At 40.4% G+C, this 14,058-nt stretch overlaps 1 protein-coding gene across 1 annotated transcript; it reads right to left on the bottom strand.

Annotated features, from left to right (window-relative positions):
• Positions 1 to 48: 48 nt before the first annotated feature.
• Positions 49 to 14,058, bottom strand: rab15 (RAB15, member RAS oncogene family). The gene is made up of 7 exons (XM_030047941.1): positions 13,727 to 14,058; positions 5,743 to 5,803; positions 5,456 to 5,516; positions 3,161 to 3,238; positions 2,389 to 2,478; positions 2,177 to 2,242; positions 49 to 1,954 (listed from the first exon to the last, which is right to left on the bottom strand). Exons 1-7 carry the CDS (start codon positions 13,848 to 13,850, stop codon positions 1,793 to 1,795), a joined length of 642 nt encoding a protein of 213 aa, XP_029903801.1. The 5' UTR covers positions 13,851 to 14,058; the 3' UTR covers positions 49 to 1,792.

Here is a 14,058-nt window from a genome sequence, read left to right as displayed (position 1 = left end):
CAGTTTCTTGGTTTTCCATACAAACAATAAGACCTATTAGCACAGTCATTTATCTGCAAGTATTTAATCATAAACATTTGACATCTCTTTTTCAAGAATAACATGTTGCATTTTACATGTCGCACATAATATATTTCCACAAATACAATTCAAGTAGTCTAAAAGAAAGAGAAAAAGTTCATCAAACAACACAGATACATTAAGTATCTAGAGCATAGTCCAGAATATCATTCAGTACAACATACTGCCGTTTCATTTGCACACATAAACAGTTGTTTTGAATAGCATTGAGTAACAGTAAGTTGCAAAAAAATTTAGCCAAAGTTAGTTGTATGATCTTCAGTCTGTATAAGTCTCCAACAGGCAACTCTGGTCAAATGCTATACTTGTATTACGGTCAGTTGATTATTAACTTCACTGAAGTTGCAATAAAAGAAATTAAAGAAGACTGGGATTGCATGCAAATTTCTCGCTTGTCCCTTGCTAAATCTGGAAAAAAAAAAAAAAAAGAGAAAAACATATTTAAATGGAACTCCACAGTACTCTGTAAAAAAGAAAAAAAAGAAGAAAAAAAAAATAGTGCAAAAGAACAGAATGACCAAGAGACAGTATAGTCACAGACGGAACATTTTAGACCATCTATATCACTGTGGACATTTTTATACAGCCCTCTAATGGTAATACATTAAATTCATGTCCTATGTTCATGATTCTAACAACCCAGGATGCTCTCAAAAACCTTGTATGTACAATGCTATGGATCATGTACCAGTCAAAGTACCAACTGTGATTACCATGGAATAATGTATTTTCTGCTCTAAACAAGTCGTATTCTGTGTATAAAATGAAAAATAAATATATTCTCTTCTGTCACAGGGCAGTGGAATCACTTTTGATTCACTGCATCTCTCAAATAACAATTGTAAATAGTATGCTTGAATTATGCTAATTATTTGAATGTACGTGTGACCCTATATGGATGACTAAGATTACCAGCTGTGTATCTGCTTGTGTTGCTCAAGTTTGCATGAAAACTGTGAAAAATAAAACGACTGCATATGTTTAGGTCATCTGTCATCTCAAAGATAGCCACATGCAACCACAAAACAAACAAAAAAACAGTGTACTAGCATCACTGAACAGCTCTCTGGTATGTCTACTGTTTCTGCAATGCATGTAGCACCCTCTTGTGGCTAATTCTAAGACCACATCTAATGCATACAATAGTAGAAAGACGGTAGATGAGCACTATTAGCTACAAAAAGGTAAATAACCAAAGGGGTGGACGAAGACCAAATGAAATCAATCGCATTATCGATTTGCAAAGCAAATGTCTGGAAATCAATATTTGAAATACAACATTATGAAAAGTCACTAGTGGGCAATTCTAAACCTCCACTACCCTCTACTTCAAGACTATTGTACAAATTTTCGAAAAGCTGTCAAATATCTTCAGTAGCTTTCAACAAGGCCGTATTGTTGTATTCCATTCTTTTCAGATGTATGTGAACGGATTGAGACTGTATGTGTTCACGTGTTGAACAGCAGGTTAGTGCTTTAGCCGCTGAGCATTCCCACAAGCGGACACTTTCACATTTTGACTTTCAGTTGGTTAAGTTTCTTTACCAAACACTTGGCACTTTGTGGGGAAAAGTTTCCTCTTAAGTCTAAATTGCTAAACTGCACCTCTTATTTCCCCACCTAAGAGGAAGAGAAACCTTTTTACCCCAAAAATGCACCAACTGTCTGGAGAAGACACACATTTAACTAAACTTCAAGTCAAGGTACTTTTTTAACACCAGCAGCCCTTGTTTTGGTCAGCTGCCGCGGCGTCACAGAGTCCCTCCTCTTCCTCCAGGGTGGTGAGGTTCAGCTCGTCGTTGATGGACGTCCGGAGGAGATCCAGGTCCTTTCTATTGGCTGCAAGCACCAGCTCAGCCAATCGTGTGAAAGTCTGGGGGAGTAACATCACAGGCACAGTGGTAAAGGAGGAGGAAGGCAAGAGGAAGAGAGACAAGATGCACATGGTCAGACAATCAAGTCATTTCCTTACATGATGTCATTATGACTGCATGCAATGCTCAGATCTTGTTACTACACATGGTCATTATTGGTCATGAGATCTCTCTCAGCAATGACTCTCCAAGGGTTATGCAGCAGTCAGAGCAGCCCTCACCTCTGTTATATTATGGTTGGTGAAGGCACTTGTCTCAAAAAAGTCCATTCCGTAAGCTTTGGCCAGCTGGAAGACAGACAACGATGACAACAGCAACAATCCAGCTACTGAAAAATTAACTAAATGAAATCAATTTGAAAAGTGTCTCAGAGTTTATATGAGGCCTGGAGACCCAAAAAACAGTGACAACAGCCAGCCAGTCACTGACTCACCTTATTACCCTGCTCAGTGGCCACCTGCCTCTTGTCCACCTCATCTGACTTGTTCCCTACTAGGATCTTCTGGACTTTGTCGGGAGCATACTGCAGGAGTTTGCAATGGGAGTACGAGAGAAAGGAGGGTAATTTACAGGGGAGGGGAAAGAATGAAAGAGACAAAATGATGCAGACAGGCAGTGACAGCAAGACAGAAAGCGAGAGGGAGAGGGAGACAGAGATTCAAATGTCAAGAGAATGCCGTGGGGAGGGAATATGGGAAAAGCAGGAAATGAGACCCAGATTAAAAGTAAGTGGGAAGCATGCCAAGATAGATACAGTATATTCAGACAGACCCATCTAGGAAATTACGTCCATAATGACAAAATTAATAGAAGAGAATCATCTGGGAAATGACTGGGGGAAGCAGGACAGTCAGAGGAGTGCTTTATGGAGACTCAAGGCCAGTAGAAAGAAAGCACTGCCAGAGGAAAAACATGTTCTTATCATCTTGTTTTATGAATGAGGTCAGTGTATTTTGAAAACATAGACAAAATGTTCTGTCACAGGTATAGCAAGAGCAATATCTGTAATTATTACATTTCAAATCAAGGTGCTTCATATAATGCTGCATAAGTCATCTGTCCTATGTCACCCTTATGCCTTAGCCCAGTAAGTAGTTCTGACAAATGTGCCCTTTCTACAATAAAAAGGAAAATGCCTCTTGGTTGTTTTCCATCGTGGCTCATGCATGACATCTAATTCTCAAATCCCAAATCTGTGAATGTACCTCGTCCACATCACTGGCCCACTTCATGATGTGTTGGAAGGATCGTTCACTTGTAATGTCATACACCAGGAAGATTCCCTGAGGAGAAGCGATGGTCAGAGATGAAAAAATCCCATGAGAACTGGCATTTTTTTTGCACTTTGAACAATCTTGTTAAAAAAACAAAACAAAACAAAACACAACTTTCCTCCATTTCTAGATGCTATTAAACAGTCCCAAAAGGATTTCACGGGGTTTTTCTGGGACTACTGCAGGCCAAAATGACTGCTTTTGTATTTTTGATGCAAATTACAATGTATTTTATCTCATTTGGCGTCACTGTTGCAGGGATAATTGAAGGTCATGGCAAAAAATTTGAATTTATTTTCAAGAACCCTCCATTAAGCTAAGTGAATAAACATGACAGGGAAAAAAATCAAAATAAGACAATACAAATTACACTCTCTTTGACACAAGCACATCTGCATCTCTCCCCACTTCCACTCTGTCTGACTAGGCAAACACACACACACACACACATACACCAACAGAGCTTCCAAACTGACCACTTTATGCAGAAATATAGGCATGATTGGACAAAATTATTAAGTCTACAATTACTGAGAGGATTGCTTGAATTTGTGTTGATTCTTGTGACTGAAACATTGCAAAATCCCAGTGGGACTAATTAAAGGTGCACCAAATAGTATCATCACATTCATTTTCAAATCTGAAACAGTGTACCATAAACATATGAGACTTTGTAGAGAAAAATGTCTGCCTCTATGGCCTCTACACTGCATTTTAGTGCAGCATGACAGTGGGTGAGACTTAGTGGGAAATCTGCAATATGACTGCTTTATGGCACAAAACAGAAAGAGGGTGCGGTTCTACCAGAGCAAAAAGACCTAAATAGCAGATAGCACTGGCAGATGGTGCAAGGAGTGAAAGGCTGATTACTTCCAACATGTTGATCCTTTTCAGTAATGTCAAAGAGAAAACAAATGTACTCGGAGTGACACCAGGGAGATGGATAAGAAGCAATATCCTCTCTGCAACAGGAGCCAGAAAAGGGAAATGGTGAACATAAGGGTGCTAGCTTTCCGCAAGCCCACTAGCCAGAACAAAGGAGTTTTTGAAGGAACTAGGCTGGCTGAATGCTACGGAGAGTGACAGTCGGAAAAAAGTGAATAAATGACAGTGGGAGAATGAGACACGGGATGAAAACTGCAGAGGTGTAGAAGGAACAGAATTAAAGTAAGATAAATGGGAAAAAAAGCATCCAGCTCTGTAGCAGACATAGTGGCTGAGGTGCTTATATCCTGTGGAGGCTGTTTAACGCCAAGCTGCCATGAGCAGTTATGCTTTGCAGCTGGGTGGATAACATAATAAAATACTGCTAAATATTAAATATAATAAATGTTAAATCTAAAATATTATTGATATAGTGAGCGACTTTTTGGGCAATGCTGATCAGAGAAACCTTGCAAGAAAAATGAAGCCTTACAACACAGAGAGAGTAAATTAAAAGGATTTTAGAAAAGGACAATGTGATTTGGTGGGCTCTTTTATTAAAAAAAAAAATATATATACTGTTTGGCAGCTGATTGTCGAGTGTGTGATGTGGAAACTTCCATCCAGCACATGAATGCCTCATACACCTCAACACGATTCCTCATTTAAACCTTATTATCTCAAAAACTGTGTGTGACATCACTTAGATATCTCAATGAGAGGAAAAGGAGGATGTAGCTGCACATTTTGATGCAAAATGTGTGTATGGCAGTGTTAAAACTGTAGAGATAATCGCAGTTTAAAAACATGTTTAAAAGGATGAAGTTCTGCGATTTTGTGTAGAGCAGCATAGCAATGAGAGAGTGATTGTGTGTGTGTGTGTGTGTGTGTGTGTGTGTGTACAAGCAATAAAAATGCCACTGGTGTAAGATAAAGGCTGCCAATTTTCCCTACCTTGGTCTCATCATTTTATGGCAGCTACATCAAGGAACCACAATTAGTTTTAATGTAATACACCTGTTTGACTGGTCAAAGAGACGGAGTTGGCAAAGTAGAGCACTGAAAAACTCCATCAGTAACTATTTGAAGGAGGAAACTGTGTTTTTTGCCATCCAAATCATCCAAATTCTATCAGAATGACAGCAACTTATTCTTTTCAGCTGAGGCTGTAACGCTATTAATAATAAAATTGAATTTGTTACAGTTGATGGAACAAATGCAGTTGTTACGCTTATTATATTTGTAATAATATTACATTAACAAGTGACAGATCACTTGAATGGCAGAGTTTAGCTCCACTACCTGTGCTCGCCTGTAGTACTGCTTAGTGATGGTCTGGTACCTCTCCTGGCCTGCGGTATCCCTAGAGAAAACACACACACACATTTCTATATTAATGACATTATGATAACATAACATATGACAGTTACCGTTGGGAACAGATAGAGAAGCCCCCCTCTGTCATAAGTAGTGTTGTGTAATATGTAAAAATCTGTGTCATCACAATAATACAGAAGATTAAAGATTCTTATTAACCTTATTCTGATAGTACAAGCCTCCCAACATGGTGTATCATGCCGACATCTTACCATATCTGTATCCGCACTTTGATACCATCTATTAACAGTGTCTTCATTTTGAAATCGACTCCTGAAAGAGAAAAAAGATATGGTTGAGAAGTAGTATGTCATACTCGCAGAAGAGCTGTAGTTTTGGCTCATATTTCTCCAGACTTGCACCAACTATATGTTAATGTATCCACAGCTTTTTGTGCACTTCCCATCCATTAAGGGAGTGAAATCAATTAACCCGCCAAGTCTTTACTGACAACCAGAGCTTAACCAGTATCTGATGCAGCTTTGTAACATCAAAGAAGGCATTAATACCATGAGAGCCACATCATCCCTGTATTATCAGCCCTTTAGAAGATTGGGCTAATGGGCTTGCTCCAGTGAGCTGAGTCTTCATTTAGTTCAGCTCTCAGTATCGATCACATGGGAGGAGAAATAAGGCAAGAGGGCTGAATGATAGCTTAACGCCGCATAACACCGCTGAGGAGCAGACCAGAGATGAGCTGGGATGGGAGAGGGAGATGAGGGTCGACTTCAGGCGAGAGGCCGGTCACACTTCAGTGATCCCTGATCTGTTTCAGTAGTTTGAAGACTGGGTATGATATAGTTCAAAGGCATAAAACTGAAAATGTGCCAATTGTCCATTTCAATTGGGATTCGATCTATGCTGAGTTTTGAAGGCCAGTGCAGATAGTGATATTTTTTGGAGTGAAGCCCATTTTGTGACTCAACATCTTCAAATTGTAAAATTTTCATGTAAAATACTGCTACTGCTACTGCTACTACTACTACTACTACTACTAATTATATAATAATAATAATAATAATAAACACAATAGCAAATAAATAAATAAAACTATGTATTTTTTCCCACAAAATGCAACTCTTATCAGGCTGGGAAACCTTTGATCCCATGTGTCTACAGCGCTTTCTAGTCTACCGAGCGCTCTACAATGTCTGCCTCACATTATCCCATTCACACACACATTCCGATGGCTGAGGCTGTCATGCAAGGCACCCTGCAAGGTGCCAAGCTGCTCAGGAGTGGTTAGAGGTTCAGTGCCTTGCTCAAGAACACTTGAATGCACTCTCTGGAGGAGCCGGGGATTGAACCAAGAACTTTCCGATTACTAGACGACTGCTCCACTACTACTACTAATAATAATGACAATAAATCTAATCATTTATACTTGAAACTGATCAACACTCTGCTTTCAAATCCATTCAGGCTAAGGACTTGCCATAGACAACCAGCGCAGTATTGATAAATTCTGAATATGAACTGAACAAATCCATCATATCTAAAGTGGATAACAATGGTTGATTTCTAATTTTAATTAAAGGTCAGTATTGGTCCAACATTGTCAACAAGCCACTGCATCAGTCTAACTAAAATTTGCACCTGCACCAGATCGTTTTAGCTTTCCACCATGATTCTCTCGCTTTTGCATAATTGCTTCCTCGGAAAAAATGCAGCTAAGTGAATAAAAAGCAGAAACACAGGCCCTGTGGACTACACTAAGCTCAGGGAAATCAATAAACAGTTCATCCCAATTAAACCGACCCTCAACATCCATGAGAGACAGCCACTGTCATGCTCAGAGAAAAGGGCTACCGAGCCCAATCGATTCACAGACCTGGAAGAACTGCTGTGAGTGTATTTTACGGTTGTGTTTCTGCTAGGTTGCTATTCCAAAAGATCCAATGTGAGGAAACAGCTGACAGACTGTGTTTTCCGAGAGCAAGCCAGAGTTCGGCAGAACCCGTCTGGAGAAGCATCGGGAAGTGACGTGAAGGCTCGGAGGAGGCTGGAGTTCACTGACTCCACAGTGTGAGGCCTCGTTTAAGCAATGAAGCGGCCCCTTCCTTTGACTAGAGAGCATTCAGACCGACATTAGCAGAAAGGTCAGCATAACAATCAGTGGCTTCACTTGCCTGGGGCTTGACTAGGGATAGAAAGATGCTGGGAAAGAGACTGCCTTTCTCCTTCATTGTCCAGCACTAGTACAGCAGATCTGGCACTGTGTAAAGCTCCAGTCAGAAGTCATCCATGCAAACAGCTGTGATTTCAATATGAAGTGCTGCTGTAAGGTAATGGATTTCCAAGCTCTAGAGTGAGTGTCGATGGTTAAAATACATGGGGATTAAACAAAATAATGGAAACACCTCAAGAACGAATACTTTGAAGTAACTAAATCTTCATTCCAAAGGTAACTACACAGGGAAGTTCTGTTAGGTTGAATGCAAATGAGCAGTGTGAAGTGTGACAAGACTTTCATATGTGAGTTTTCAAAGTGATATGAGGTAATGAACAGACTTCAAAAGAGGGTTGAGGTGAACTGAAGGAAATCAGGTAAAAAAAAAAAAAAAAAAAAGCAAAGTGATTTAATCAGAAGGGGGGACAATCTCAAGCATCAAGGCAGCATCAAGGGGTGTTTTACTGCTCCAGCAGTAAAAGTATAAGTCTCACTGTTTGTAGGCTTGCTGCACTATTTTAACCAAACTTTTACAAATTACACTGACTGAAGGCTCTGGCATTTGCAGATTTTAAAAAGCATTCACCTGGTACCTCTTACAAAAAAGGTTAAAGTTTTAATGTTGAAGGAACTAAAAAAAAAAAAAAAAAAACATCCTACAGCCTCTATCTTCTCCCTCACAGAGAACCGTGACAGAAGAGACATTTACGATGTCCCAGAGAAACAGCAGCTAATTTGACATGGCACTGTTTCACAATCAGCACAGTGAAAGCCATGTAAAGGCTAATGGCTACACAGCCCAAAAGTGACTTGACTAATTACCATGATGACTACGTGTTCGGCTGTACAAAGAGGATTAGGGACTGACACATCTCAGAGTCTGTGGTAGGTAACAGTGACAGGCTCTCTAATGGATGAATGGATGGATTCTCTGGTGCTGGCACAAAGTCACCGGGGAATGGCTCTGTCATCCATGACTATCATTATTAACACAGTACAGCCCACACTGTCAACAGCTGCTGTCTTTAGGGCAAGATGGGACAAAGAACAAGCTGTTTTCATTAGAAACTCATCATCACAGTCTGCGTCGTGAACAATTAGCCAATATTAACCTGTGAAAGGAAGGCACAACATGCACAGTAACTCCCAGTGTTTCTTGCATTGACAGGACGCATTTCAAATCAGACTGGTGTGATACAGCTTTGAAACCAATAAACCAATTCAAACCAATACTGGCATCATGGCTGCAGAGCCGAAAACTTTATTCATGTCGATTTGAAGACTGGGTCTAGCCAAGTTCAAGTCAAGTCATTTCATGAACAGAGTGTGCTTATGATTATGAAGCCCCTTGGAGCTTTCTTTAAGTATTATAGTTTTCTTTACTATGTATTTTTATTGTATGCAACTAAGTAAAATTTAAATGAAAATGAAGTCAAGACCTGGGTAAAGTCAAGACTGAGACCAGAGTCCTATTCAAGCCTAAGACCAAAAAAAGACAACAAACAGTTTACATGTCAAATGACAAAAATATTGATTAGGGGTGGGTATTGGCAAAGGTTGCACAACACCATACTTAACACCATTAAGAGGTCATGATATTAGTTCTGTCACAATAAACTGCAATATTGAGGGGGAAAAGTATAAACAAAGCTTATAATACAACCTTATGAATAAAACTTGGGTATACTAATAAAACATACAGCATATATGATCAATTAGGTGACAAAATGATTTCAAACGATTTAAGTCAAAAATTCTCATTTCAATTAGTAAAAACAAAATGAGCCCAATTAACTAAAAAGTAGACATCATACAAAAATTAATTGCATAAATGATACATATTGATACGAGGGGCTAGAGAACAGGTATTGTGAAAAATACGGTGATACTCAGCTGTATTGATTTTTTTGCACGGCTATAGCAGGAATTTAAGTGTTTGAGATGCAACAGAAATGCCTGCAGGAGCTCTGAACTTGTCAATATCCAATGAACGAATGCATAGGAATTAAATTTTAGTGAGTTTGAGGATCACTGCACACATAAATAAAACTGTTTCACCTACTTAAGTGGTGGGGGGGAATAAACCAAACTCCAATGAGATTACTTGTTTTTAACAGGCAGGAAAGACTCCATTTCCTTTAGGCTAATGAGCTCGTCAAGCTGCAGTGGGCCGGGACCGTGACCAGACCACAGCCATGACACATTTGGACCAGCACCACGAGGGCAGCTGCTTATTGAGCTATGATCTGGGGCAGGGCACGGACCATCCTTCATAGGCGGGATGACAGTTAGGAGCTACGAGGAGTCCGGTGAAGAGACTGGGGCTGGTGAGGGAAGAAGATTAAACTTGGCAGTGTGACTGAATATCATTACTGAATCATCTCTACAGCTGCTCTGTGCCGGGGAAATCTGCGCTCTGGGGCCCAGATGAAGGTCTTATGGGGAACAGAGTGACCTGCTGAAATACGGTGAAATATGTCTGCATGAGTGAGGGTATATTAGTGGGCCAGCTTCGCTTATAAAGGAAAAAATGGAATTTAAGTTTCTCCTCCTGTGATTCTGGACGAGTCAGAGCTTTCCAGAGGTAAAAATCAAAAGAAGTGAGAATTAGATGTCTGATCCTGGGGGAAAAAAACACTTTCTATAACTACTTTTTTTTGTTAACAGACAGGCGGCGGTTGATGATTTCATAGTAAGTTGTAACCAGGGAATGTCACAGAGCCTAGTTTGACTTGAATATGTTTCCACTTCATGAGGTACAATAGTGAGGCTTTGTATTGGGAGTGTTTTGTTGCAAATTTTGCTTAGTTACATCACAGCGGTCCAGACGCTCTATTTCAAACCGGGTCAAGACCAGAAATCAAACTGACATCTCTCAGGGTTTGGACCTAGAACCAAGCTGGCTGGTGTAGTGGACGTGAATGCAAGGCCTCGCAATGGAAAAACACCATCAGAGCGTTCACATCTGCCAGGCTTCATCATGTCAGATCAGAGAAAAAAAATCTTGGATTCTGAGACCAGTTGTAGCTCTGTGGTTTTGACTCTTTTGAAGTGATTTATCCATATAAATAAACTAGAATCAACATGAACATGAAAATGTTTTGGAAATAAAACACTTGTGGCGAGTACAGAATAAAGAGGGGACTGAGCGATTATTGATTCAGTCATAGGTTTGGCGGTGACCCAGCAAACATTTGATGGACAACATTATCCAGGAATGTGGCCAGGTTCTACATCAAGCTAATCCAGGGCAACATTTTATGAATATGTTACTGCATGGGGGAAAAAATTAAAACAGCTTTTGAAGTGGTTTTGAATTGATATCTGGGATTGATATCCTGAATGAAAGTTGCTATCTACACTAAAAACAATGTAGAGCTGCTATGGACAACTAGAGACATCGTCTCAGCTTTCATTTTGGAAAGACGCCTATATTTATATGAGTTTTCACAATTGTAGCCAAAGATGGCAGCCTTCTGTGTGTTGAATAAGACACACATCAGCTTGTTATTCTTTGACGTTTATGGGAAGCCTTTAAGAGTTTTGCTGAGAAAAGTAACAAAAACCCAACAGCGGTTTTCAAGATAATTGAGACCAACATGTGAGCTTGTGGACTTTAATGGGACCTGATGAATTATGGAGTTAGCCATGAGGGGGGCATGGGAGAGAATTTATATCCCTCTGTCACACTGAAGGTTGGAAAATTATTTATTGATTCTCAGCGGGGGGAGTACTGATGTTGGTCACTCTTGATCTCTCTCTCTGGACCTCCTTGGGTTTGTTTGGTCTGAGCAGAGGAGGCTGAATTATTGCAGGCCCAGGAAAAGTCACCCACCATGGCTTAAGGACACATAATGTTACCCACAACCATTCAGTCCAATATAAATATCTTGGCTGAGCTGCCTGCACTGAACCAAGAGTCTGATTTCGCTATAATAATGCATTCAGCTGTGGTCAGAAACATGCAGCTCATTGCAATGAGAGCACAAACGCTGCTGAACATTTACCCAAAATGCCTTTAAAGAGGTTTATTTCAAAGCGCAGTGAAGGAGATTTCACTGAGACAGACTTGAATATAAATGGAGTGCTAACTTTTCTGGTGGAAGAGGCAGTCTTCCACGTGGTCTGCGATGGATGAGCGTGACTCTACAGGAAGCAAGACTCCCGTAGGGCGCCATAGGTGCATGCCTTAAAAATAGCAGCAGTGCTGTCTCTGGAAACATGTGAGGGTAAATCCTTACTGACTGCAGCAAGAAAATCAACCAAAGTATTTAAACCGAACAAAGTTAGCGAGGTGAAAAAATGATGAGGTGAGGTGACATGTATAATAATCCATTATGGGAGGAAGAACTCACATTTGAGTTTTCACGTTACACTGCAGCTGTTGGGCTTTTGTGGTGAACCACTAAGTGCTTGTCTCATATACAGGGCATTGAACTGTATGCAGCAACAAAAGAAACAAACAACTAGAATAAAATAAGTGGGCATGTATTGCTAAGGTGGATGAATAACATTAAAATGAGCTGTTAACTGTGCAGTGATGCTCTCAGTTTTATAACTATAATCTGTCTGACAGGCTGACTGTTTTGTTGTCATTTAGCAGTTAGTCATTGTCTGTTCTGCATCTTATCAATACCAAGACAGATAACCATTATCACCAATAGTAATATTTCCTGACTTGAAAATCACCCTTGCACTGCAGATGACTGTATTTTGTCTTGCTCTTAATACGGCCAATTACTGCACATAATGCTGCATAATAGTTGCTTCCTCAATAATAATCGCTTCCTGGGCACAATGAGGTCTGAAATGTCTCTTTGTTGAGTTAAATGAGCGGATGCACAGGGAAGACATGCAGTTGCCACAGAGGAGATAAGAGCTGCCGCAGAATGTGGAAAATACTCCATACTGTACATTACATTTTTTTTTTTTTTTTTTGCCTGACCTCAATGTGAAGGCACAGCAAAGCCTTTCATGGTTTCCAGCCTTGAAACCTCAATATGGAGAGATATATACAATCCATATTAACTATGAGAAATGAGGCCGGTTTTGCTTTGCTGAGCTAATTCCCTCTTCAGGGATGGGGCTAATCCGTGACCATGTGTGGGGAGCACAGGTGGAATGACTTTCAATTAGTTCTGCACACCCTGAATTAAATAAGTGGTGGTGTAGCCACTTTTAGTCTCAAGTAAGAAGAAGCTGTGGCATTAATATAAACCGGATCTGTGGAAATTAACACCATTTGCTGCCAAATAAAGAATAGGCTACCTAACTTGTGCTGCAATTATCCTCCATAAAATGCACTGTTCAACCTCCATTAGCCTAGGCCAGGAGTTCACAAACTTGCTGTTTTTACATCAAAGATATCCTCCATTTCATAAATAACATTACATGAGTGGATACTTTATGTGGGTGTGATAATAATAATAATGATAATGGGTGAACCCACAGATGAGAGCAGCCATCCTTTAATGATCATTATACTAACTTCTATGAGGTGAAATAATGAAATTAAAATATATATTTTGAGTGGGACCTAATGGAGGCCCCTGGACCCCAGTTTGGGAACCCCTGTACTAGGTGACACAGGTACCTGATGCAAACTGTAGCCTGTCCTGATATGGCTATTAAATACAGCAATGCCATGACTATTGTATTGTGTTGCACAGTCAGTGATCAGTCAAGTGATGGTAGTTGCTGAACTCATCTGCATGGCTGCCAAGTGCTGGATCAAGGGCTGCACAACCAATTTAATCATACGGATTTTACATTTGACTCTCTCTTTATTCCACACACTGCTAAGCCACTGAAAAAGCAGCGTGTTAGAAATCATGCGGGCTAATTCATGGCCTTAATTAAACCGAGTTTGTGGGATTTAGAGTGCAAATTCAATGAGCGTGATGGAAGTGCGACGCGCATGACATCAATGGGATCAAAACGCCGAAGGACCATTCAGACGGATGTGTTGATAATTAGCATCAGTGATCAATAAAGAAAGTGGACATTGCAGAGTCGGGCGGTCTTACCGATGGTGGAGATGTGAGACGGGTGAAATTCGTTGTCCGTGAATCTGCATAACAAACATGTTTTCCCAACCCCAGAATCTCCGAGAAGCAGGAGTCGGAAGAGCACATCGTACTGCTTAGCCATAGTGTTGGATTAAAAAAAAAAAAAAAAGCCCCAGCCAGCTAACTCAGCGATGAATTACCAATCCCTCCCCACACGCATCCCATGTCTGCTCTTAGGAGAAATATGAGGTTTGATCTTTTTGCTTCGTTTTGTTCACTGATGCTACGCCGCCGGCGGCCAACAAAGCGCGGCTGCTCCAGCTTCCCAGTCAGCCCTCAGCTTCCAGTGG

Source organism: Myripristis murdjan, chromosome 24 (assembly GCF_902150065.1).
Source record: "Myripristis murdjan chromosome 24, fMyrMur1.1, whole genome shotgun sequence".
Classification (NCBI taxonomy): Eukaryota; Metazoa; Chordata; class Actinopteri; order Holocentriformes; family Holocentridae; genus Myripristis; species Myripristis murdjan.
This window is presented reverse-complemented; position numbering and strand designations above follow the sequence as displayed.